The following is a 24,161-nucleotide window of genomic DNA, read 5'->3' on the forward strand; positions in this document are numbered from 1 at the left end:
GGACGGCAGCGGCCCATCCAGCCCTGGTCAGGGGAGAGCTGTTCCACCCGCTTCCTCGGAGGACGGCTCCGTCTGGGGGGCACTGGCCTGATTCTCACGCTACAAGCCAGACGCCCTCTCCCGGAGGTCTGCCGCCTGGGCCGGGGAGCCGTCTGGAGGCACCTGGCCCCCGGGCACCTTCCGAGCCAGGACAGGGAAGCCAGCTTCTTCCGAAACATTTATTTATAGCTCTGCTCAGTGAGCAGAGGGGGTCCTGGGCCCCCGGGTGGGCTCCTCCATGCCCTCCCCGGGGGGCATGTCCATGTGCATCGCCATCCCGCTGGGGCTGGGCGGGTGGCCCGCATTCGGCTGGGAGAGGCGCCCCTGCGAGGAGACCGGTCGGTCTGTGTGTTGCCGAGAAGTAGCTGCAAGACAGGAGGGGCTGAGGGCTCTGCCTCGCTCCCACGAACCCCAGCGGCCCCTGCTGCACAGGGGCCAAGTGCTGGAGGGCCCTGCGCTGGGCCGGGGTGCAGTCCGCACGGGAGCCCCGAAGCAAAGCTCCTTTATCATCGCCGAGTGGAAACCACACCCGCCCCCACCAGGCCGAGAGCCCCGCTTCGGTCACGTTTCCTCGTGAACGGGCTGCTTAGGCCATAATCACACATGAGCAGGGATGTCTGAGGACGCCCCTCCCTCCTCCTGCTCCTTGCTGTAGACAGTGGGGTGCCAGGGAGAAGGGAGTGCAGTACCCCCAAGAAAACTGCCACAGACCGCGCTCTGTCCACCTCTGAGCCCCCTCGCAGCCTCGTACCCGGGCCGGGCCCCCAGCGCTGCTGCTTCCTAGCGGGGCCTCGGGCCTGGGCCCTCGGTGAGGGTGAGGCTAGCAGGGCCCTCCCCTAACGCGGCCCGTGAGCTGAGCAGCCCTCAGTGCAGGCAGGTGCCCTGACCCCCGTCAGCTGCTCCGCCTCCGGCCGCTCCCGGAGCTGGGCCGGCAGAGGCGTCGCAGCGCACAGGCCCGGGGCCCTGACCTCCAGCTTCTGCAAGGGCCGTGGGTCCGAAGCCTCGGGGGCGGGGGGCACGCCTCTCCTTGGGTTCCCTGGGGCCCCACCCAGCGGCGGGGAAACAGGCCGAGAGGTGCTGGAAAGCGACCGGCTCCGGGCTCCGGGCCGGCGCCCTTCCTGGCCCCGAGTCTGGCCTCACTCGGGAGGCCCTGAGCCCCCGCTTTCCGGGCAGGACTGAGCCCCACACGCGGACAGCGGAGATTTCCGGCAAACCTTCCGAGCTGGGGGCCAGGAGGCCTCGCGGGCAGGAGCAGACGGAAGGGTCCTTGAGGCCGTGTCATGCCCTGGGCGCAAGGGCCGCCACACAGCCTGTGAGCGCGCGTGGGCAGGGGCGGACTGGGGCCTGGAGCCAGAGTCTTGGGCTGCGACCCTGTCCGTTTCCTCTGAAATGGGCCTTTAATAGCCTCTGCCCCGCAGACAGTCCACCCTGCACTCAGTGGCCACGCGTTTTCTCTCTCCAGGACCCGCCCTCAGCTCCCGGCCCTGCCTCTCCCGGGGAAACCGGGCATCTCCCAGCCATTCGCAGGAGAGGGCCTGGCGGGAGGGCTCCGCCCAGCGGGAAGCTACCTGAATTGCCGCCAACCATCATGTTGGCGCTCTGAGGCCGCAAGGGCAGTGGGCTGCTGTCGCCGAGGGCCGGCGGCCGGTGCGCGTGGGACCGGGAGGGCTTCATCTTGTGCTTGTTGTTCCCGGCACCTGGTGGGGACAGTGGAGAGAACGGTCCCTTCTCAGACACGGCAGCTCCGTGGGCACTCGGGGATGGGGAGGGCCGCGGGCCGCTGGGCACAGCCAGCCCGAGAGAGACAGGGCCCGCGTGCTGGCTCAGAGCTGGACGGCCATCTGCTCCTGGCTCAGAGCTGGGGCTTTGGGGGACGGAGTGTTTGGAGACGGAGGTAGAGGAGGCAGCCAGGGGCCAGGCCTCGAGTGCCTGGCCTTCCAGGAGCGGCGCCATCCTGGGGGCTGAGGCGGAGCCTACGGGCGGCTGGGCCTGCTGGACACTCACTGTCTTTGTTCGGGATGCCTGGCAGCCTCATGTCCATCCGTCCCTTGTAAATATGTCCATCCAGGCCCAAGATGTCCACTTCGTGGTGCTGGGGAGGTGAGCGAGGGCATCACCACGTGGCGCACAGAGGTTTCCCTCTGGCCCCGTCTCCCTGCGGCCTGGGCGCGGCCCGCGGTCCTCCCGACTCCAGCGCCCACCGAGCTCAGCGCCCTCGCGGGGCCCCGGGTGGCACCAGGCAGATGGACAGGGAAAGGAGGTGGAGGTGCTGCTGTTCTCAGGGCCCCTGCTGGAGGCCTCATGCCAGGTGGTGGGTGGCCAGGATGGCATTCTTTTCCCAGCCAAGGTTAAGAACCTGAGTCTTTAACTGGGTCTAAGAAACTGCCTCGCCCTAGCTGGTGTGGCTCAGTGGATAGATGGGCCTGCGGACTGAAGGGTCCCGGGTTTGATTCCGGTCAGGGCACACACTCGGGTTGTGGGCTTGATCCCCAGTAGGGGGCGTGTAGGAGGCAGCCGGTGGATGATTCTCATCATTGATGTCTCTCCCTCTCCCTTCCTCTCTGAAATCAATAAAAAAATATTTTTAAAAAAGAAAAAGAAGCTGCCTCCAGGCTGAGGCAGGATGAAGTGCCCTCGGGGGTCTCCAGAGGACTGGGGGCCCGAGGCCCTGCGCCCCCCCCCCCGCCCGGGCAGCGCCCCACCTTCCCGGCGACCTGGCTGTCCTCCGGGAGCAGCCCCTGCGGCAGGTGCTGCAGGCGGGTGCGGCGGTAGGGGTAGGTGAGGGTGTGGCTGCCCCCGCAGTGCCGCGACACCGTGGCGAAGCTGTAGTCCGTCATCTCCGACACCCTGTGAGGAGGACAGCGAGGGACGGAGCGGTGACCTCGGGGGGCCTGCCAGAGGGAGGGGGCAGCTGTCCTCAGGGGTCTCTGGGGCCGGGGCAGCGCAAGGGGCACACAGGCGGGTGCGTGAGCAGAGCCACCTCCTGGCCAGCCATGGTGAGGACCACACTCTCTCTCACACTCACTCTCTCACACTCACATACACACTCACACTCTCATATGCACACTCACACTCTCTTACACATACACTCACACTCACAGACTCTCACACACACACACACACACACACACACACACACTCACACACACACTCTCACACACACTTTTTGTTAATCCTCACCCAAGGATATTTTTCCATTGATTTTTAGAGAGAGTGGAAGGGAGGGGGAGAGACACACACACCAATGTGAGTGAGACACATCGACTGGCTGCCTCCCGCCCACACCAGGACCAGGGAAGGGGATCGAGCCTGCCACCGAGTACCTGCCCTTGACTGGAATGGAACCTGAGACCCTGCAGTCCGTGGGCTGACACTAACCACTGAGCACACCCGCCAGGGCCACCCCCCCACACACACACCCTCCTCCACAGGGCGTTCCCAGCGGCGGGCTGAGGCGTTCCCATGCAGGGCTCGGCCTGCACCCCGTCCTACCGCTTGCAGCAGGGGGAGCCCAGGCACTGGGCCTGCAGCAGTTCGTGGATCATCTGGCTGCTGGCCTTGACCGAGCCCCCGTAGTGGAACTGCACCTTCTCGATGTCCATCAGCATCTTGGAGTGCATGGTGCGCAGGCGCCCCACGCTCCGCTCCATCGACGCCAGGTCGGCCCGCGGGAAGGCGAGGTTGCCCAGCTTGAGGCTGCGGGTGTGAGCAGAAGGGAGGGTGAGGCGGCCGGACCCCATGCCCAGGCCGGACCCCGTGCACAGGCCGGAGTCCGCGCCGGCTCAGCGGGACTCGGGTGGGCAGGAGCCCTTTCCGCCGTCCCCAAGGGACCGTGCCCAGGCTTGCAGGGAAGGCTTGCTGAGGGGGGCCGTGCAGGAGAGCCCCCCCGGAGAGGAGCCAGCTCCTCCAGCCAGCCCGGGGGCCTCGGCCCCTCAGCACAGTTTGAAACCCCCCCTTTTCCCTGAGCCCCATCCCCAGGAGGTGGAAAGGCTGCGGGGAGGGGCACGAGGTCCAGAGGCGCCCTGAGCGGCCTCTCGCCGAGTGCTGCCACGCCACAGCTGAGGCACTGGAGGGTCTGGGAACGGGGGTGAGGAGGGAAGGTGCCGGCAGCCTTGGCGAGGTCCCCCCAGGACTCTGAAGGCAGGTGTGACTGGTCCTGCCGCTTCTGCCTGCCCCACTCTTGCCCTGGGAGAGCTGGTGCCAGCTCAGAGGCGGCCCTGGTGAGGGGGAGCCCCGCATCGCTGTCTGTCCTGCCTCCCCGCACAGCCCTGCCCACGACTCCCCCGCGTACTTGCGGCTCTGCTGCCGGACCTGCTCCAGCTCAAAGACGGTGTAGGGGCGGGTGGAGCGGTGCCCGGGCAGGCTGGGCCCCACGGGCGTGGTGGGGAGGACCCTGGGCGGGGCAGAGGGAAGGGAGGGTCGAGTGTGAGAAATCCATCTTCCCGTCCCCCACCCCCTCCCCACGGCCTCCTGCCCCGGGAGCCCTCCTGCTGGGGGTGGGGCGAAGACCAGGCGGGCAGCAGGCCAGGCAGACAGGAGTGGGCCCACGAGGGAGGGGGGTAGGGAGTGGGGCCGACCAGGCGTGGGCACTCACTGTCCAGTCACGGCTGTCTCCAGGGGACGGTCACAGGACAGGCAGTGGAAATGTGCCAGGAGCTGCCTGTGGGAGGGGACCCGTGAGGGTTGGGAGCGGAGCGTGGAGAGCCCCTCCAGGCAGGCGGGAAGCTCGGCCCACCCACAGGCCCCGGCCTGGAGGCCCGTCCTGTCCCTGCTCCCCAGACTCACCCCCTCCCAGACATGCCCCCTCTTGGTGCGGGTCCGCACCCACCTGTCCTCCCCCACGCGGCCCCGAGGGGCGCTGTGTGAGCCTCGGGCGCCCCCTGGCGGCCAGTCATGGAAACGCTGCGGGCCAGGCGGCCATGGGCCAGGTTCCCCGCCCCCCTGGCGCGCTCTCACCTCTGGGGACTGGGGACTCCCTCCCATGGCCCGAGAGTCTCAGCCTCACTCCCCTCTTTCTTCACTGCCCTATGGGGTGGCCTCAGCCCTAAAACACCGCCACTCCTGCTGGGGGGCGGTCGCCGCGCGGTGGGAGCCGATCACCCAGGGAGCCCGGCCCGCGGAGCTCACCGCCGCATGCCGGCCGCCTCGTCCGCCTGGTAGAGCGGGGAGCGCTCCTTGAGCTGCTGCCGCAAGGACTTCCACCGATCCTCCAGCAGCTGCTTCACGGGGTCCAGCTCCAGGCGGTCCAGCTGCGGGCGGGGGACCGGGTGAGCCCTCGGGCGGCCGGTGGGGGCTCTGCGGGCCGGAGAGGTGGCCTTGCCCTAGTCCAGGGGCCCTGGAGCCTCGCGCCCTCACCTTGCTGTCCATCTCGGCCAGGAGCCGGTCCAGCATCTTCTGCCAGTCCCGCTCCTGCCCGCTCATCTTGGCCACCAGCTCCTGCATCATGTGGTTCAGCTGCTCCGTGGTGGCATCAAACTGCAGGCGGCTCACTTTGGCCTCCAGAGCGCTCTTGTCGGCCTTCTGCCCGGAGAGAGGAGGAGGCCGCCCGATGGGAGAGGGCCGTGGAGGGCCCCCTGAGCTGTCACCCCGATGCTGAGCCTAAATCCTCCCTCTCCACGCCCCCCCCCCGGGCTCCCCTCCACCTCTGACCTCCCAGGCAGGAGGGCCCCGCAGCCCGGCCCTTACCACTTCAATCTCCATCTCCAGGTGCCCCCTGTTGACCTTTTCCTTCTCCAGCTTCTCCAGACCCTGGTACAACACCTGGGAGGCCACGGAAGGGAGAATGAGGAGCGAGGAGCTGACGGGCAGGGGTGGCCGGAGTCAGGCCGCGCGCCGCCCCCACCCCGCCCCCCGCAGCGCTCACGTCGATGTCCTTCTGCTTCTGCCGGTGGTCCTCGATGAGGTTGCCGGTGATGAGGTTGAGCTTCTCGCAGTCGCCCTGCACCTGCAGGATGGCGCTCTGCACGTGGCCCAGCAGCTCCTCGTCCTGCGGCGGGAGGGACCAGGGCCGCTCACTGAGGCGGCTGGGGCTCCCCAGGGCCGTCCTGCTGCCCCCGAGAAGTGGACCCTTAAAACATCACCCAGACCGCCAGGTGTGGCTCAGTGGTTGATCACTGACCTATGAACTAGGAGGTCACGGTTCGACGGCCAGTCAGGGCACATGCCAGGTTGCGGGCCTGACCCCCAGTGGGGGGCGTGCAGGAGGCAGCCGATCAATGATTCTCTCTCATCATTGATGTTTCTATTTCTCTCTCCCTTTCCTTTCCTCTCTGAAATCAATACAAATCTATTAAAAACAAAACATCACCCAGCGGATTGGCCAACCTCCAACCCGTTGATTGTCTCCACAATGTCCCTCCGACAGCGGGCGGCTCCCACGCTTTCTCTGTGACCCCCCCTCAGCCCTGCCTCCTTGGGGGGCCTGGTCGGCCAGCGGGGTGATCAGTAGAGCTGACCGAGGCTCAGAGGGGTGAGCTGCCCTGCGGCCCCGAGCGTCAGCATGTGGGCTACAGCCTCCCCGCCTGCCCGGGGCTGACCAGAAGCCCAGGATCCAGGAGGCAGGAGGCAGGGCCGCGTGCCTGTCCCCACCCGCCAGCAAGCCTGCCCTTTGGAGGGAAGTGGGAAGGGGCCTGGGGGGAGAGTGGGTGCTTCCTGAAGCTGTGCCGGTGCCCCCACAGCTTGGGGGGGCCCTGCTCCACCCACATCCAGCTGTGCCCTCCCAGCCCACGGCCCCGCCTCCCCAGCACTACTGGCTGGCACCCTGTGGGAGGACCGGGACTTTTGCGGGGTCCATCACAGAAAACTAAGCCAAGGGACTCTATCCGCCTCTCCCCGCGCGGTGCAGCTGCCCGGGCCGCGGCTCACCTGTCTCTGGAGCTTGGCTTTCTTGGACGGCCGCGAGGCAGCCAGGCTGGTGACCATGTGCTGGAGCTGCTCGTAGCGCTGCACCAGCGTGCTGACCTGGTGGCTCAGGTCCAGGCTGCAGGCCGGGCAGGTGGCCTTGGGGTCGATCTGGCCAGGTATCAAGGTGACTGGGGCCTTCCGCGGGGTCATGCTCATGGTCAGCAGCGTGGACGACGAGGCCAGCATGTTCTCGATGATCGTCCTGAGCTTGTCCAACTGGGTGCGGGCGAGAAGGCAGGCGCAAGGCAGTGAGCGAGGCACGGCCACACACACACACACACACACACACACACACACACACACACACGGAGGAGGAGTGGAGGGGGACGGCCAATTCTGAGCAGGGCCTTGGTCCCTGTGCTGAGAGCGTGGCCCCCTCACCTGGTTCTGCAGGTAAAGGGAGGCCTCAGAGACCGAGTGCTCCATGTTGACCTTGCCCTGCTCCTGGCTCTCCCTCAGGTCGGACAGCTCCTTCTCGATGTCATTCACGCTGACTCTTTGGCACAAGAGACGGCCTGGCTCATCACCAGCCCCAGTGCTGAGCCCGGCCCCCAGGGATGGAGGGGGATGGACCAGGGCCTGGTCCCAGCTTGGCTGGGAGCCCGCAGCCCTGCTGTGCCAGCCGTGGTGCCCAGGGCGCTGTGGCAGGCGGGGCCTAGTGAGCACTCCCTTCCAGCTCCCCCTGGGGACAGTCGAAGGAGCTCTTTTTTGGGAGGCGGGGGTGGGGGGCGGGGGGGGGGTGGGGGGGGCGGGGGGGGTGGGGGGGGCGGGGGGGGCGGGGGGGCGCGTGGAGGTAGCACTTCCAAGTCCTAATGCTGCGCTGTTTCAGGAACTTGGGAAACTCCCACCAGCAGCTTGCACTAGACGTGGGCAACCGGAAGAGCAGACACGACCCAGGCCAGAGACAGGGTGTGGGCCAACCAGGCTGGCTCCCAGCTGCTCGGCTGAGAGCAGGGTCGGCCGGGGCAGGGCATTTACCTGAGGAGACCCAGCTGAAAGCTCAGCGGGCCAGCTGCCACCTCCTTCCCCACTTCTGGCAGCCCTCCGCCCTCCAGGAACTTATGTATCTTGTCCAGCTACAAATCCAATGGAAGAGGCGGGTCAGGCAGGCCGGGCTCTGCCTCCTGCGGGTGCCTGCAGCCTTTGCGAGCCCCTCCCCCTGTCCCTGACCCTAATCCAACTTGCTGACAAAAGCCAAGGTTCCTTCCTGACATCCCTCCCTCCCTCCCTCGTTCTCCCCCTCCCTCCCTCCCTCCACCCCTCCCTCCCTCCCTGGCCTCCCTCCCTCTCTTCCTTCCTTCCACCCTCTCTCCATCCCATGATGCAGACCAGTGGTCAACAAACTCATTAGTCAACAGAGCCAAATATCAACAGGACAATGATTGAAATTTCTTTTGAGAGCCAAATTTTTAAACTTAAACTATATAGGTAGGTACATTGTTATTAACTTAATTAGGGTACTCCTAAGGCTTAGGAAGAGCCACACTCAAGGGGCCAAAGAGCCGCAGTTTGCTGACCACTGAGTAGACAGTCTTCAGTAAGAAGACAATTAAAGCCCTGGCTGGTGTTGCTCAGTGGCTAGAGCGTTGACCTGCAAACTCAAGGGTCCTGCGTTTGATTCCAGTCAAGGGCACATACCTCGGTTGCAGGCTCGATCCCTGGCCCTGGTCAGGGCGCATGCAGGAGGCAACCAATCAATGTGTGTCTATCACATTGATGCTACTCTCTCTCTCTCTCTCTCTCCCCCTCTCCCTTCTATTCTCTCTAATAATCAATGGAAAAATATCCTCTAATGAGGACTATATATCTATAAAAAAAAGACAGCTACAGCCCTAGTTGGTTTGGCTCAGTGGATAGAGCGTCAGGCCGCGGACTGAAGGGTGCAGTTTCAATTCCCGTCCAGGGCACGTACCTCAGCTCCCGGGCCCTGTTGGGGGCGAGTGTGGGAGGCAACCAATCGATGTCTCTCCCACATGGATGTCTCTCCCTCTCCCTTCCACTCTCTCTGGAAATCAATGCAAAAATATCCTTGGGTGAGGATAAAAAAATAGATGACAACTGAAGGCCCGGTAGCCCTCGCCATGACCACTGCCCCCGACAGTCCCACACACACTGGGTCCCAGCGCTGCGCCCGCGGGCTGGCCTGGCCTTCACTGGCAATGGCCGCGCGAGAGAACGGGCTCAGCTCAACCCCAGCTTCGAGCACCAGGTTTTCCCCCAGGAAGTGACCGCGGCAATGTCTGAGCCGCATTCCTTGCCTGATGGGCTGCCGGCCATCCACGCGCAGATGGCAGGGGGTGCGCTGGCGCCAAGGCCGGGCAGCAGCCCTCTCTCACTCACTTTTGCTTTTTCCTGCCGAACCTCTTTGGTCAGGGTCTTGATGGCCTTCAGCTGCTCCTGCAGGTCTGGTGGGATGGTCTTTTGGACTATGGGAAATGGGCGCTCAGAGTCCGAAGGCTTAGATCCCCACTTCCAGCACCCCCGCCCCGGAGTGAAGATACCCCAGAGAGCACAGGACTGGGGGGCGGGGAGGGAAGAAAGGAGACAGGAGTGTCCACAGCCCAGAAAAAAATCCACCGAAGGCTTAACATCCTATGGGGCTTTGGGACCACTGGCCCACAGTTTGCACCCAACTCCAAAATCTTCATTATTCTCTGGACCCAGAGCTGTGAATGGACCCAGAGCTGTGAATGGACCCAGAGCTGCGAATAGACAAAGGTTAGGTTTGCTTCTTCAACGTTCTCTCCTCTGCCCCCACCCGATGCTGTTGGCTTCCTTTGCCCCCACATTCCCCCAGCTGCTCTCCAGAGAGCCTGGCAGAGGCACAACCTGCCTCATTCCTCTCCGGGGGCTCCTTCACATCTTTCAGACCCTAAAGCAGGGAAGCAGGGGTGGGCAAACTTTCTGACTCGAGGGCCACAATGGGTTCTTAAACTGGACCGGAGGCCGGAACAAAAGCTTGGATGGAGTGTTTGTGTGAACTAATATAAATTCAAAGTAAACATCGTTACATAAAAGGGTACGGTTTTTGTTTTTTTTTTTTAGTTTTATTCATTTTAAACGGGCCGTAGTTTGCCCACAGCTGCCCTAAAGGCTCCAGGAGGGGTGGGGATTGTCCGGCCTGCGGCCGCACAAGGCCTGAGAAATCATTTGGTCTGGCCCTGCCCAGGCTTTAGAGGTGAGCTAATTAAATGGTTGCAGGCTAGTGTTTAAGTTGATAATTCTGTATGGCCCACGAATGATATTATAAATAGCCAAATGGCCCGTGGCAGAAAAGAAAGGTTCCCCACCCCCTGCTCTAAGGGAACCCAGAATGGCTAAAAGCTGACATTCTGTTTTCAGGGATTTGGGCAGAAGAGCGGCCGCTGGGGGGAAAAGGTGGGGAAAAGGATGAAATCAACTGAGAATGAAGACGTGGTCTCTCCTCCACGCAGGTGTTACCCACCCATCATCGCAAGCAGGTACTGGATCTTCTCCAAGTCGGTTTCGCCAGCTTTCTGTGCATCCAGGGTCCTCAGGTTCTCCTTGAGCTCTGTGTAGAGGCCGATGAGCTCTCCCATCAGGCGGAACGTCTCCACTGCGCTGGGGAAGCTAGAAGCCACTTTCTCCAGGGAATCGAGTTTCTTAGACTCTATGGAACTCGGTTCTTGTGAGACTTGCCTGGATTCGCCAAGGGAGTCCGTACTCTGAGTCGAGGGGACATTTGGACTTGCGGGAGGCTGAGTATACCCACTACGTTGGCCTGAATCGACACCCGAGTACCTTGGGCTGTAAGGGCCAGGATACGTGAGGCCACTTGGGTCTAGGACAGAGGATGGACGGTCACGCTGATCTTGGTGAGGCGATGCCCAATGCTGCTGCTCGCCCACACCGGGGGTGAATGGCATTGCACCACCCTGGTCTATGCCTCGCTGAGAAGGGTCCGTTGGTACCAAACCCCCTTGGTCCATACTTGGCGACACCCAGCCTTGCCTGGATAGGCCTGGTGACACCTGACCATGTTGATCTCTGCAGGAGGTGCCAGGCCCTGCTGATCTGGGCGTGGAGAGCCATGAGGCTCCGCGCCTGATGGTACCAAGCCTTGGTGATCAGCACCAAGCTGATCTGTTCCCGGTTCCACTAAACCCTGCTGATCGATATCAGGCTGCATGGAACCAGGTGGATACGCACCCGGCTGTACAAAACCGGGTGGATATGCACCTGGCTGTGCCAAATCATGCTGGTCAACTCCAGGTGGGACCAAACAGGCTGACCTGCACCAGGTGGGACTGAACCACGCTGATCCATTCCAGGTGGGACTAAATCAGGCTGACTTGTACCCGGCGGGACCAAACCAGGCTGACCTGCACCAGGTGGAACTAAACCAGGTTGACCTGCACCAGGTGGGACCAAACCAGGTTGACCTACACCAGGTGGAACTAAACCAGGTTGACCTGCACAGGTGGGACCAAACCAGGTTGACCTACACCAGGTGGAACTAAACCAGGTTGACCTGCACCAGGTGGGACCAAACCAGGTTGACCTACACCAGGTGGAACTAAACCAGGTTGACCTGCACCAGGTGGAACTAAACCAGGTTGACCTGCCACACCAGGCTGGACCAAACCATGTGGATAGATGCCAGGTTGAGCCAAAACTATATGGATATGCACCTGGCTGTACAAAACCAGGTGGATATTGACCAGCCTGTACAAACCAGGCTGACCTGCACCAGGTGGGACCAAGCCAGGCTGACCTGCACCAGGTGGGACCAAGCCAGGCTGACCTGCACCAGGTGGGACCAAACCAGGTTGACCTGCACCAGGTGGGACTAAACCACGCTGGTCCATTCCAGGTGGGACCAAGCCAGGCTGACCTGCACCAGGTTGGAGCACACCATACTGCAGTGCGCCTGGTTGTATGAAGCCAGGCATTTCCAAACCGGGCTGTACGAAACCTTGTTGATCTCTTAAAGGTGGAACCAATCCTTGTTGATCCATGCCAAATATTGGCAGTCCGTGCTCATCTGTGCCAATGGGTCCCACACCACTCCCTTCCATCGCAAGCCGCTCCATGGCACGTTGGTCCGGCCAGGAAGTCTCACCCCGTACTGCTGTGTGCCAGGCGGAACCATACCAGGCTGGGCGGGACCAGGGAGTCCCCATCCTTGCTGATCTCTGGCAGGTACCCACGGTGGCATCACATTCTGCTGACCCATGCCAGGTGGTACCGGTCCCTGTTCCTCCGTTCCAGGTGGCATCAGGCCCGGCCTGAAGGGGAGGCCATACGGGTAAGCGCTAGGAGGTTGAACCTCAAGCTGATCCAGGCCAGGTGGCCCTGGCCCTAGTTGGTCTGGCCTGGCGTCCATGACTTGGCCCGGGCTGGGGGTCATCCCGCCTCGAGCATCAGGGTGCGTGAGAGGATGCTGGTCTGGGGGTAAGTCCTGCGGGACCGGGCCAGGGTGCGCATCTCGTTCATCTCTTCTCGGACCTGCTGTGCTGGGCCACTCTCCGGGCCTGTGCTGATCGGCGTCAGTTCTGAACTGGGCCTGTGCCAGCCCGGCGTCATCACGGCCCCGATCAGGAAACCCAGGCGCAGAGGGCAGTTTTTGTTCCCCTTCGGAGGGGTGTCTGGGTCCGCCGGGCCCCGGCAAGGTCTGATCTGGGCCCAAACCACCAGCGGAATCCAGAGCCCGGTCAGCGCCTGGGTACACGGTGGAGGGTGCACTTGGACCCACGTCGCGTGGGGCTGCAGGCGGTTTCACTTTGTGCTTAAGACTTGCTGGCGTGGACTCTATGCCCTGGTTGAGGAGGAAGGAAGGAAGCAGAGACTACAAGTAAGAACGCGTCAGGCTTGGCGGGGAGGGGGTCTGGGGTATCTGAGGGGGACAGCTCTGGGCCCCAAAACTAAGCCGGACACAGAGAATCTGACACTTTTTTAAAATCCTCACCCGAGGAGATGTGGAGACGTTCATTGATTTGCGAGAGAGAGAGAGAGAGGAAAAAGAGAGAGAAACAGCGATTGGTTGCCTCCCCTCCTGTGGGCACTCTGACCAGGATCGAACCCAAACCGGCAACCTGGGCCTGTGCCCTGATCAGGACTCGAACCCATGGCATTTCGGGGTACAGGGCGACACGCCAACAAACGGAGCCACGCCGGCCAGGGCCGAATTGGACGCTCTTGAAGGATAAGGCCTCCAGATGGTTGAGAATCTGTACACGGCATCATAACATGTGACTTCCCTCATAAAGACAGGGGGCTCTGGCCAGTGTGGCTAAGTTGGTTGGAGCGCCGTCCAGTGCACCGAAAGGTGTTTGATTCCTGGTCAGGACACATACCCAGGTTTAATACAGGGAGGGGTTCACAGAAAAGTACAAGCGATCCATGCCAACTCTCACAGAGGCTACAGGGAAAGAGCATGAGGACGCCCTGGCCAGTCTGGCTCAGTGGATAGAGCGTTGGCCTGCAGACTGAAGGGTCCCAGGTTCAATTCTGGCTAAGGGCACATGCCCGGGTTTCAGGCTTGATCCCCAGGAGGGGGCATGCAGGAGGCAGCCAATCAATGATTCCCTCTCATCATTGATGTTTTTCTCTCTCTCTCTCTCTCCCTCTCCCTTCCTCTCTAAAATCAATAAAATAGATATTTTTTAAAAATTAAAATATGAAGCCGAAACCGGTTTGGCTCAGTGGATAGAGCATCAGCCTGCGGACTGAAAGGTCCCAGGTTCGATTCCGGTCAAGGGCATATACCTGGGTTGCGGGCACATCCCCAGTGGGAGATGTGCAGGAGGCAGCTGATCGATGTTTCTCTCTCATCGATGTTTCTAACTCTCTATCTCTCTCCCTTCCTCTCTGTAAAAAATCAATAAAATATATTTAAAAAAAATTAAAATATGAAGTCTACCCCGTGATTGGCCCATTGCTGATGGTAGGAGGATACACTGTGGGGCAACTAAACCGCCTAAGGAAGGAGACGCACGGAGATGGCTCAGGAGGTCCGCAGGGGGTCCTCCTCGGGGTTCCACAGCGAAACGACCAGCACGCACACGTGAGGAGACTCCCCGAGGCTGCGGGGATGGTGCTCAGACTCCGGTCCGGGTGGGAACAGTGCCTGCTTCTACCAGTCAGTTTGGGAGAAACTCCAAATTCAGGGGCAGAGTCCCCGGGAAGGTGGGGCCTTGGAAGTGGGGAACAATCAGCTCTACACTGACCACTGCTGGGGAAAGAACTTGAAAACATAAAGAGAGAGAGAGAGAGAGAGGGAGAGAGACAGGGAGAGAGAGAGAGACAGACGGGGGAGGGAGGGAGGGAGGGAGGGAGGGAGGGAGGGAGGGAGGGAGGGAGAAAGGGAAGGAAGGGAAGGAAGGGAAGGAAGAAAGAGTAAAAGAATAAATAAAAAAACATACAGAGAAAGGAACAGCAAGGGAATTCAAGTGGCACAGAGGAGAGGAATGGAGGAGCAGAAAAGACAAGATATAGAAAACAAATGGCGTTCCCAGGCAGGGCCCATGCCCAGGTCACGGGCTGATCAACGTTTCTCATCATTGATGTTTCCCTCTCTCTCTCTCCCTCTCCCTCCCCTCTCTGAAATCAATAAAAATATATTTTAAAAAAAGAAGAGTCGTCACCACCCACCTGCGAAAACCCGTAATTGACCTTAAAAATGCCTCCTTTGGAAACCCCCATTTCATAGGTATGTGAAGGGCCCCGCCGGCCACGCGAGAGAAGATGGTGTCCGGTGAGCGGTACTGGCTCACCTGGACACGGTGAGACGGCCCGGCTGTGGCCGGCCTGTCACCTGAGCTCATCCTCTTGCTTCTCAAAATCAGGCAGCGTTGCCATCGATTCTCATTTGCTCCTGGAGTCACTCAGGACTAGAAGCAACTGTCAAAACACCGACACTCTGAGCTCTGGGAGGCGTGACGCTGCCTCAGGACTCACGTGGGTGCTTTCTCGTAGGTCTGGCACCCCTTCTGCTGGCACCCCGAGAAAACACGTGCTCACTCACAGCACACGGCAGTGGTAAAACAGCTTGCGCCTTTTTTTGTGTGTGTGTGTGGTTTTTAGAGAGAGTGGGAGACAGAGAGAAATATCGACGTGAGAGAAACACACAGATTGGTTGCCTCCTGCAGGAGCCCCGGCCAGGGCCTGGGCCGGGAGGAGCCTGCAACCGAGGCACATGCCCTTGACGGGAATCGAACCCAGGACCCTCTGGTCCACAGGCCGATGTTCTATCCGCTGAGCCAAACCGGCGAGGGCAAACAGCTTGCACTTTAAACAGCGATATATAAATGTCTAGTCACTGTTGTGCGCCTGACATGCATACTGTATGGCAACTATAATTGAAAAATCTAAAAAATGTAGATTTTAAGTAGCGAACGCAGAGGCCACCCTCTCCTAGGCCACGCCCCCTTCCAGTGCTTTCTGATGGCGCCTTCCTCTAAAGATGGGCCCAGAATTCAGAAAACAGTCTTGGGGGCTAGCGGGGTGTCTTTTGGACCCAGTCAATATTTGTCGCACCCCAGGTGGCCACTTGGTGGCGCCCAAGGGTCCCCTCTCTTCCCCTTGGGCGGGTCTGCATATCTGCAGAACCCTTTCTGAGGAACCCAGATGCACAAAGCCAGGAGAAGGGAAATGTCAAGACCAAAAGGACAGCTGAGCCCTGCCGCCTGGTGCCGCTCAGCGGCCAGAGTCTTAGGTTCAACTCCCGGTCGGAGCACATGCCCAGGTTGCCGGTTCGGTCCCCAGTCGGGGCCCGTGCATAGCAACGGGCTGTTTCTCTCACATCCATGTTTCTCTCTCTCTCTCCCTCTCCATCCCTCTCTTTCTAGAATCAATGGAAAACATCGAGTGAGGATTAAATAAAAAAATCGGGGGTGGGGGCGTGGGTGTGGGGGGCCATTTGCAAATGCCCATTCTGTTCAGGGAAGCGAGGCTGGGGATTCGAACGGCTCCCTGTGAGCGTTTCCCCGAGTGTAAGAGTCACCATGAGCAAGCGGACCCTCAAGAGGTTTCATTTCCAGGGGTGGCTGCCACCTTCGCCCACTAAGAGTGAAGGGACCCGGGCATTTCAGGGCAGACTGGAGGCGAGCCCGGAAGCGCTGCAGGAGGAAACCAGGTGCCACCGTCCATCCGGCCGGCTGGCCACGCGCCAAGACCCGGGCCACCCACAGGCAGTGCTGGTGGGGCCCGTGAGAACCGACCTCCCCCCTGCGTTGCTGACAGGGCTTGAACCTGGAGCCACACCCACGCGAGGCGACTGACCCAAAGCCAGCCAAGTCACACATGCACTGCCACCTCCGGGAATGTGCCCTGGGGTGTGTGCACGCGTGTGAATGTCACACGGAGCACCTGGTCATAAAATTGGGGGAAAAGTTAGAATACCCGTAACAGAAGACTGTGAAATAAATTATGAACATCCACATACTGGAACCCTGTGCGATGGTAAAAAGGGAGAGCTGGGCTGGTGTGGCACAGTTGGTTGAGCATCGAACCAGGAGCCAAGAGGTCGCAGGATCGATTCCCAGTCAGGGCATATGCCTGGGTTTCAGGCTCAAATCCCCAGTGAGGGGCGTGCAGGAGGTAGTTATTGATGCTTCTCTCTCTCCCTTCCTCGTTCTCCAAAAATCAATTCATATATATATTAGAGGCCTGGTGATCAAAAATTTGTACACTCAGGAGGATCCCTCAGCCCAGCCTGTGCCTTCTCACAGTCTGGGATCCCTTGAGGGATCCCTTGACCACCTGCTGGCTTAGGCCTGCTCCCCCGGGGATTGGGCCTAAGCTGGCAGTCGGACATTCCTCTGGCAGCCCGGGAGCCCTCGGGGGATGTCCACTTGCCAGCAGGGAGCCGGCCTAAACTGCAGTCAGACATCCTTAGTGCTGCTGAGGAGACTGGAGAGGCTCCCACCACCACCGCTGTACTGGCAGCCATCAGCCTGGCTTGTGACTGAGCAGAGCTCCCCCTGTGGGAGCACACTGACCACCAGGGGGCACCTCCCGCATTGAGCATCTTCCCCCTGGTGGTCAGTGTGTGTCATAGTGACCAGTCATTCCCAGTCACTCTGCTGTTAGGGTCAATTTGCATATTACCCTTTTATTATATAGGATAGAGGCCTGGTGCATGGGTGGGGGCCAGCTGGTTTGCCCTGAAGGGTGTCCTGGATCAGGGTGGGGGTCCCACTGGGGTGCCTGGCCAGCCTGGGTAAGGGGTTAAGGGCCGTTTTCAGACTGGCCACACCCCCTTAGGGGGGGTCCCCACTGGGGTGCCTAGCCAGCCTGGGTGAGGGGTTGAGGATCGTTTTCAGGCTGGCCAAACCCCCTTCAGGGAGGGGGGTTCTGCTGGGGTGCCTGGCCAGCCTGGGTGACGGGCTGATGGCTGTTTGCAGGCTGGCCACGGCTCCCAGCCACCCAAGCTCCCAGTGGAGGCTGGCTGGAAGCAGGTATTTGGGATTTATTTAGCTTCTATAATTGAAACTTGGTTGCCTTTTGCGGAGGCCACAGCCAGCCGGGAAGCTTGGCTTCCTCCATCGCCGGGGCAACCAAGCCTCCAGCTTGCTCCTGCTCTGAGGCTGCTGGCCGCCATCTTGGTTGGGTTAATTTGCATATAGTCGCTCTGATTGGCTGGTGGGCATGGCTCGGGTGTGGCGAAGGTATGGTTAATTAGCATCTTTGTCTTTTATTAGTGTAGATATAAATTTTTTTAAGGGAGAGGTTGCCTAGCTTGTTTGGCTCAGCGGTTGAACATCAACCCAGGAACCAAGAGGTCTCTGGTTCGATTCCCAGTCAGGGCACATGCCTGGGTTTCAGGCTCAATACCCAATAGGGGGCATGCAGGAGGCAGCCAGATCGATGCTTCTCTCTCATTAATGTTTCTCTCTACCCCTCTCCCTTTCCCTCTAAAAATACATACATACATACATACGTACATACATACATAAAAAGGGAGAGATGTGGGAGAACCCACTGAGCCCGCTGCCCAGCCCCTGCCCACGTGGGCACCACCTGTGAGGCCTTCCAGCCATCAGTAATCGCCTGCTCCAGCTCCTCCCAGGTGACCATGGTGAGTTCTTCTCCAGGAGTCATCATAGTCATCTTCCGACAGAGGGGTTCCTGAGGGCACAGATAACATGGGTGCGCCTGTGCACACACACCCAGCTGAATCCGGCGGTCTCAGGGACAGAGCCGAGCTCACAGGACCAGCGGCTCCTTCCACAGCCCTGGCCCCAGGAGAAGTTACTGGGCCCTGGGCCGCTGGCTTCCTGTCCCCTCTGGGCCCTGATGGAGCGCTGGGCAGCCATGGAAAGGATCCCTTCAGAGGCAGAGGGCGTACACATCATCCCCGCTCGGAGGGACACAGACAGCCAGGGTGGGGGTCTGGGGGAGCCCAAGAGATGGGGCCAGGCTGCGGGCACCCCTCCTCCCCCACCCCCTCACGGACATTACCAGGAGTTCCTCCCAGTTTTTGACTGTCTTCTCTACTTCCTCAACCCGTTGCAGGAATTTCTGGAAGAGTGCAGAGGTGGCAGGTCAAAGCAGGCGCTCCTGTGGGCCCCCCACCCCCAATCCTCGCAGGGGAGAGGAGCAGAGGGAAGACAGAGGTGGGTAAGCCAACAAGAAGGGGACATAGGGTGGGGCGGGGCGGGTGGGAGTAGGGACAGATGTACCAGGAGCAAAGGCTACTGCTGGGATGGGAGCCTGTGGTCCTGGATCCACCTCAGACAAACCACTGAGGAGACACTGCCTCCAAGGACGAGGGTAGCGAGGACTTTGCTGCTTAAAAGCAAATTGCCGCCCGCCCTGCCTGGTTTGGCTCAGTGGAAAGAGCAGTGGCCGGCGGCGGCGGCCTGAAGGGTCCCAGGTTGGGTTCCCATCAAGGACACACGCCCGGGTGATGGGCCCGATCCCCAGTGGGGTGTGGAGAGCGGCTACAGCGTTTGGACAGGTCCAAGCCTTGGACTAACGAGAGGGCACGGTCCTCTCGTGGCAAAGCCACGTGCGAGTCCCAGATTGGAGGACAAAGCCCTCCCAGCACATGACAGCCAGAGGCCGTGGCTGTGAGCTTGACCTTATGGTCCGAACCTGTGGGCCCACGTGGCTGAGTGATGTGGGCTGCGGGAGGTGCAGCAAGTAAACAAAGCTTGACCAGGTGCATGCCATTGAGTAGGTTTGAAACCGCCGAGAACGTTGTAAACATCTTGACGTCGCCTTTACTTTGCCTCCTGGAGTCTGGCTATAAAATAGACTCGGCTAGCAGGCCGCACGGAGCCCCAGCTTTATTCTCGTCTGTCTTCTCCATCCTTCGCTGCCCCCTCAGGTTCACCCCTGGCTGTGCGGGCAAGGCACATAGGGGGTGCGCAGGAGGCAGCCAATCAATGATTCTCTCTCATCATTGATGTTTCTTTCTCTCCCTTCCTCTCTGAAATCAATAAAAATATATTTTTAAAAATAAATAAAAGCAAACTGCAGAAGCTCGTAACTTCGGCAAACATCCATCATCTAAGATTCTAAGAGTAAATAAAAAGCCTTTGCTCTAAACACCAAAACCATAAAACCATATAAACACCACACTTTCAACAGCCAAGCTTTTGTCCTAGCCGGTTTGGCTCAGTGGATAGAGTGCTGGCCTGTGGAGCAAAGGGTCCTGGTTCGATTCTGGTCAAGGGCACATGTCTGGATTACTGGCCGACCCCTGGTGTGGGGTGTGCAGGAGGCAGCCGATCTATGATTCTTTCTCATCATTGATGTTTCTCTCCATTCCTCTCTGAAATCAATAAAAATATATCTTTTAAAAAATTATTAAATATTATTTTTAAAAAGCAAAGCTTCCCATAACAAAAATGAGCACCGCTGGGGTCTCAAGGCTTAGAATGACCCAGGGGGGCAAAAAGGCTTCTGGGCAAGTCCTCCGCGGGGCCTGGGCCACCCCGGCTTCCGCCTCTGAGCCCTCCCTCGCCACCGCCTGTCTTGGCCGGGTCCCTGGTCAGCTCTGGTCCCCTCTGGAGGCCTCGAGGGCAGAGGCAGGAGCCGGGACAGGTCAGCACCTGGGGAGGGCCTGCGCGTCTTGCTCCAATGAAAGCGTTGCTGCGCCTGCGGTTGGGCGTTGGGGGCTGAAGGGGTGACCCCAGAACGCTCTCCATCCCTGCCCCCCTCTTCCGGAACTGAGCTTTGGTTCTCAGTACCGACCACCTTATTTATCTATTTGTGAATCCTCACCCGAGGATTTTTTTTCTTCATTGATTTTTAGAGAGAGTGGAAGGGAGAGGGAGAGACACACACCGAGGTACCTGCCGGTGACCGGGATTGAACCTGGAACCCTTCAGTCCGAGGGCCGACGCTCTATCCACTGAGCCAAACCGGCTTCCCTCTGGGTGGCTTCGGGATCCTTGGGTGTCTGATGAGCGGTGGGTGAGCGTCCCTGAAAAGGGGCCGGGAAGGGGGCTGCGAGAGACGGGGTGGGGTCCCCGCCGCCCTCACCATCGGGTTGAACTCTGGCAACTCCTGCGCCCTTGCATGGTCTTCCTTCAAGATTTTCACGTCTTCCACGACCTGCTGGAGCAGCTCCATGACCTGCAAGGCGAGCGGGGGCCACATGGGCGGGGCTGCACGAGGCTTGGCACCGCCCCCACGTGATGGCGGTCAGCTCCAGCCTGAGCCGGAGAGCGGATTGGAGGAGGCCGGTGTGCTCTCACCTGGGGACCTTCCTTCCACAATTTCATTAACCCTCGCGACTTCTCGGGCATCTGCTTGGCCATCCCAGGCACGGTCGTGGCCATCTCCGGAGTGGGCGGGGCCACCCCCGGCGCAGGCGAGACCAACCCCGGCGTGGGCACGGCCACCCCCAGCGGAAGCTTTGTTGTGTCGGGCTTCGCCTTGCCCATCCCGGGCACCGCCTTGCCCGTCCCCGGCACAAGCTTGGTCTTCGGGTGCGCGCCCTTCTCGGTGATGGGCGCGCCCTTCTCCATGGTGGGCGCGCCCTGCTCGGCCATGGACGCGCCCCTCTCGGTGATGGACGCGCCCCTCTCGGTGATGGACGCGCCCCTCTCGGCGATGGACGCGCCCCTCTCGGCAATGGACGCGCCCCTCTCGGCGATGGACGCGCCCCTCTCGGCCATGAGCGCGCCCTGCTCGGTCATGGGTGCGCCCCTCTCGGCCATGGACGCGCCCCTCTCGGCCATGAGCGCGCCCTGCTCGGTCATGGGCGCGCCCCTCTCGGCCATGGACGCGCCCCTCTCGGCCATGAGCGCGCCCTGCTCGGTCATGGGCGCGCCCCTCTCGGCCATGGGCGCGCCCCTCTCGGCCATGAGCGCGCCCTGCTCGGTCATGAGCGCGCCCTTCTCGGTGATGGACGCTCCGGGCTCAATGATGAGCGGGGTCCTCACAGCACCCAACCCCTCGGCCAAGCTAAAGGCTTTCGCCTGCTCTTCTAGCCACTCCGAGGTCTCGGAGTCCATCCCACCGACCAGAGTGGTGAAGTACTGGATGTGAGACAGCACGCCCTGCATCTGGCTGTCCATGGCCTTTAACTGCCGGTCGAGGTCCTGGACCTGCCCACCCAGGTTCTGGACCTGCCCGTCCAGGTTCTGGACCTGCCCGCCCAGGCCCTTCATCTGGCTCTCCAGCACCACGGACGGAACCCTGGTCACGCTGCTCCTTCGCCTCTCCTTGGACACAGCGATCTGCGGGGTGCTGATGGAGCCCCGCGGGGTGCTGAGCGAGAGCCGCGTGATCGCTGAGAGCCTCCGCTCAGACAGGGGCTGGTAGTCCACCCGGGTGTCCTGCATGTTGAGGTTCTTGAGCAGGGCCACGAGGAGCGTGTGGAGAGCATTGAAGTTGACGGCACCCACCTCCGGAGTGCCGATGGCCAGGTCGGCCAGCTCCCGGAGGGAGACCACGCCTGCGGGCGGCATCGTGCGCAGCCTCAGGTGCGCTCAGCCTCGGCAGCCAGACGGTTGGCCATGCCCCGCTCACTGCTCGCAGCGCCCCTGAGGGGTCGCGGGGCGCCCTGCCCCTGGGCCCAGCCGCACTGGACACCAGCCATCATCTGGAGCCTGCCTGGAGGACGGAGAGGAGCGCCGCCAACCGTCCGCCGACCGGTCCGCCTCTGCTGGAGCCCAGGGCTGCCCTCCCCGCGGGAGGGTGTGGGTGGACGTTTGGAACGGCGGTGGGTCCGCCCCGTTGTGTGGTTCGGCGCGCGGAAGAACGCACGCGCCGCGCGGGGTCGGGACCTGCCCGCGCACTGCGGGAGCCTTTCCCGTGGGAATCTGGGGGAGACTTGGCTCCACACTCCAAGGCGCCATTTTTATTCTCCGTGAACGCTCCCAAGGGAAGGTGGCGAGGGACTGTCGCGGGCATTTTTCCAGGGAGCACACTGGTGTGGGGAGGGGAGGCCTCCTAAGGCTCACCCCGATGCCAGCCTCCCTCACCCAGAAAGGCCCAGGACTCACTCTCTCCTGGCCTTATGCCGAGTGTCCTTCGGGCTCCATTACGCAGAGCAGCGGCACAAACCCAGGGCGCGGTCCTGCGTGCTTGGTCCCTTGGGGGCAGTTCCCCTCTCATTTTGCACAAACGGAAGGGAAGGGAACAGAAAAGACCACTCACCACCCATGTGTCCCAATCACTCGCCAGGTGACAGGCCTTTTCTGCTGCCGAATTAGACCTTGTTAGTGCTACCTGACCTCGCAACATACGCAGCGGGCAGGTGCCAGCATTGCAGCTCGTTGCCAGGCAGGATGGCACCGCCATGGACCAAGGTGGTGCCTGGACAAGTGAGGCTCCCCGCCCAGTGCCAGGTTCCTGCAGGCGGCCCTGCGACGTCAGGAAAGCGGAAGCAAGCCTGCGGGTGCATCTGCATGTACTATTTTAACTGCTTTCACATTCAAGGTTTTAGTTTAGTCTGAGCTGGTACAATGTAATTGAAACCCTTTATGGACACCCCCCTTCCCCTACCCCCACCCCCAAAAGCAGTGTTCCCTGGAAATGGAGTTAAAGACAAGTCTAGCCCTGGCAGTTTTGCTCAGTGGTTAGAGCGTCGACCCGCAGACTGAAGGGTCTGGGATTTGATCCCTGATCAAGGGCGTGAGCCTTAGTTGCAGGTTTGATCTTTGGCCCCGGTTGGGGCATGTGCACCAGTCCGTGCGTCTCTCTCAGATCATATTTCTCTCTCTCTCTCTCCCCCTTTCACTCTCTTTAAAAATCAATGGAAAAAATATCCTAAGGTGAGGATTTAAAAAAAAAAAATCAATGAAACAAACACGAGTCTGTAACTCCACCACGGACTGTTCGCCGTTCTATTCCCAGAGCCTGGCACACAGGCCTGCAGGTGGTTGTTGATACTTCCCAAAGAACAAACTCTTTGCACGCTCATGTGCTCACCTTAGGGAATGTAAGGCCAGATCACAAAGCCACGGCCTTGGGCGCGGGCCTGGCAGCTCTGGAAGCTGAGGTGCTGCGCTCTCTCCGTCCCCAGCTCAGTGACTTTCCGCAAGACTGTTACTGCTACTGCACTAGCCACGGCTGGAATGTCAGCTCCCCGACTCCTCCTGTTTTCATCTTAAAATATATTTTTAATGATTTCAGAGAGGGAGATAGAAACATCAATGAGGAGAATCACTCATCAGCTGCATCGCTTGGCTGTCTCCTGCACGCCCCCTACTGGGGACCAAGCGATGTACCCTGACCGGGAATGGACTATGACCTCCTAGCTCATAGACCCATGCTCAAACCACTGAGCTGCACCAGCCGGGCCCGTTTCCATGTTCATCAGAGACTTGGTATCATGCCAGGCACACGAGGACTTTCTGCCAGTGGAAAGGGCATATTCTAACATGTACTCATTCTAATCCCAGGAAATACATTCTACTGAATGCTTTCACCAAGTACATGCACTTGGGGAAATATGAAATGGAGGTATAAATGGAACTTGGTTGAAAGTACCTTTGCTTTCAATTCCAAACCTCTTTATACTGCGGGCGACAGAGGCCCAGGAAGGACGAGCCGCCTGGCTGAGCTGGGAGCCAGGTCTCCTGAGGAAGCCTGCGGCTCTCCCCTGCCCGCGCTCATTTCATTTCAGTTCTTTGCTCAAAATGACCCAACTTGGCCTCGTAACAGCAGCAACCTATTTGTATCCTTGAAAAGCTAATGGGCTCAAAGTCTTGCCTGCAGGCTAGGAACTTTTCTAGTCCTTAGGGAAGGGATAAAAATGTCAATGAGCCCGGCTGGTGTGGCTCAGTGGTTGAGCA

General features: G+C 60.4%; 1 protein-coding gene across 1 annotated transcript; it reads right to left on the reverse strand.

The window, feature by feature from the left end:
- Window positions 1-214: 214 nt before the first annotated feature.
- Window positions 215-21,872, reverse strand: QRICH2 (glutamine rich 2). The gene is given in 23 exon segments (XM_059669757.1): window positions 215-404; window positions 1,608-1,736; window positions 2,044-2,131; window positions 2,742-2,886; window positions 3,532-3,735; window positions 4,331-4,432; window positions 4,634-4,699; window positions 5,167-5,288; window positions 5,395-5,559; window positions 5,725-5,799; window positions 5,903-6,025; window positions 6,904-7,158; window positions 7,324-7,438; window positions 7,921-8,018; window positions 9,283-9,368; window positions 10,388-10,954; window positions 10,957-11,146; window positions 11,367-12,010; window positions 12,013-12,751; window positions 17,926-18,033; window positions 18,367-18,426; window positions 20,398-20,490; window positions 20,613-21,872. Coding segments are annotated over 23 exon segments (5,562 nt in total). The 5' UTR covers window positions 21,831-21,872; the 3' UTR covers window positions 215-234.
- Window positions 21,873-24,161: the final 2,289 nt, after the last annotated feature.

Source organism: Myotis daubentonii, chromosome 16 (assembly GCF_963259705.1).
Source record: "Myotis daubentonii chromosome 16, mMyoDau2.1, whole genome shotgun sequence".
Taxonomy (NCBI): domain Eukaryota; kingdom Metazoa; phylum Chordata; class Mammalia; order Chiroptera; family Vespertilionidae; genus Myotis; species Myotis daubentonii.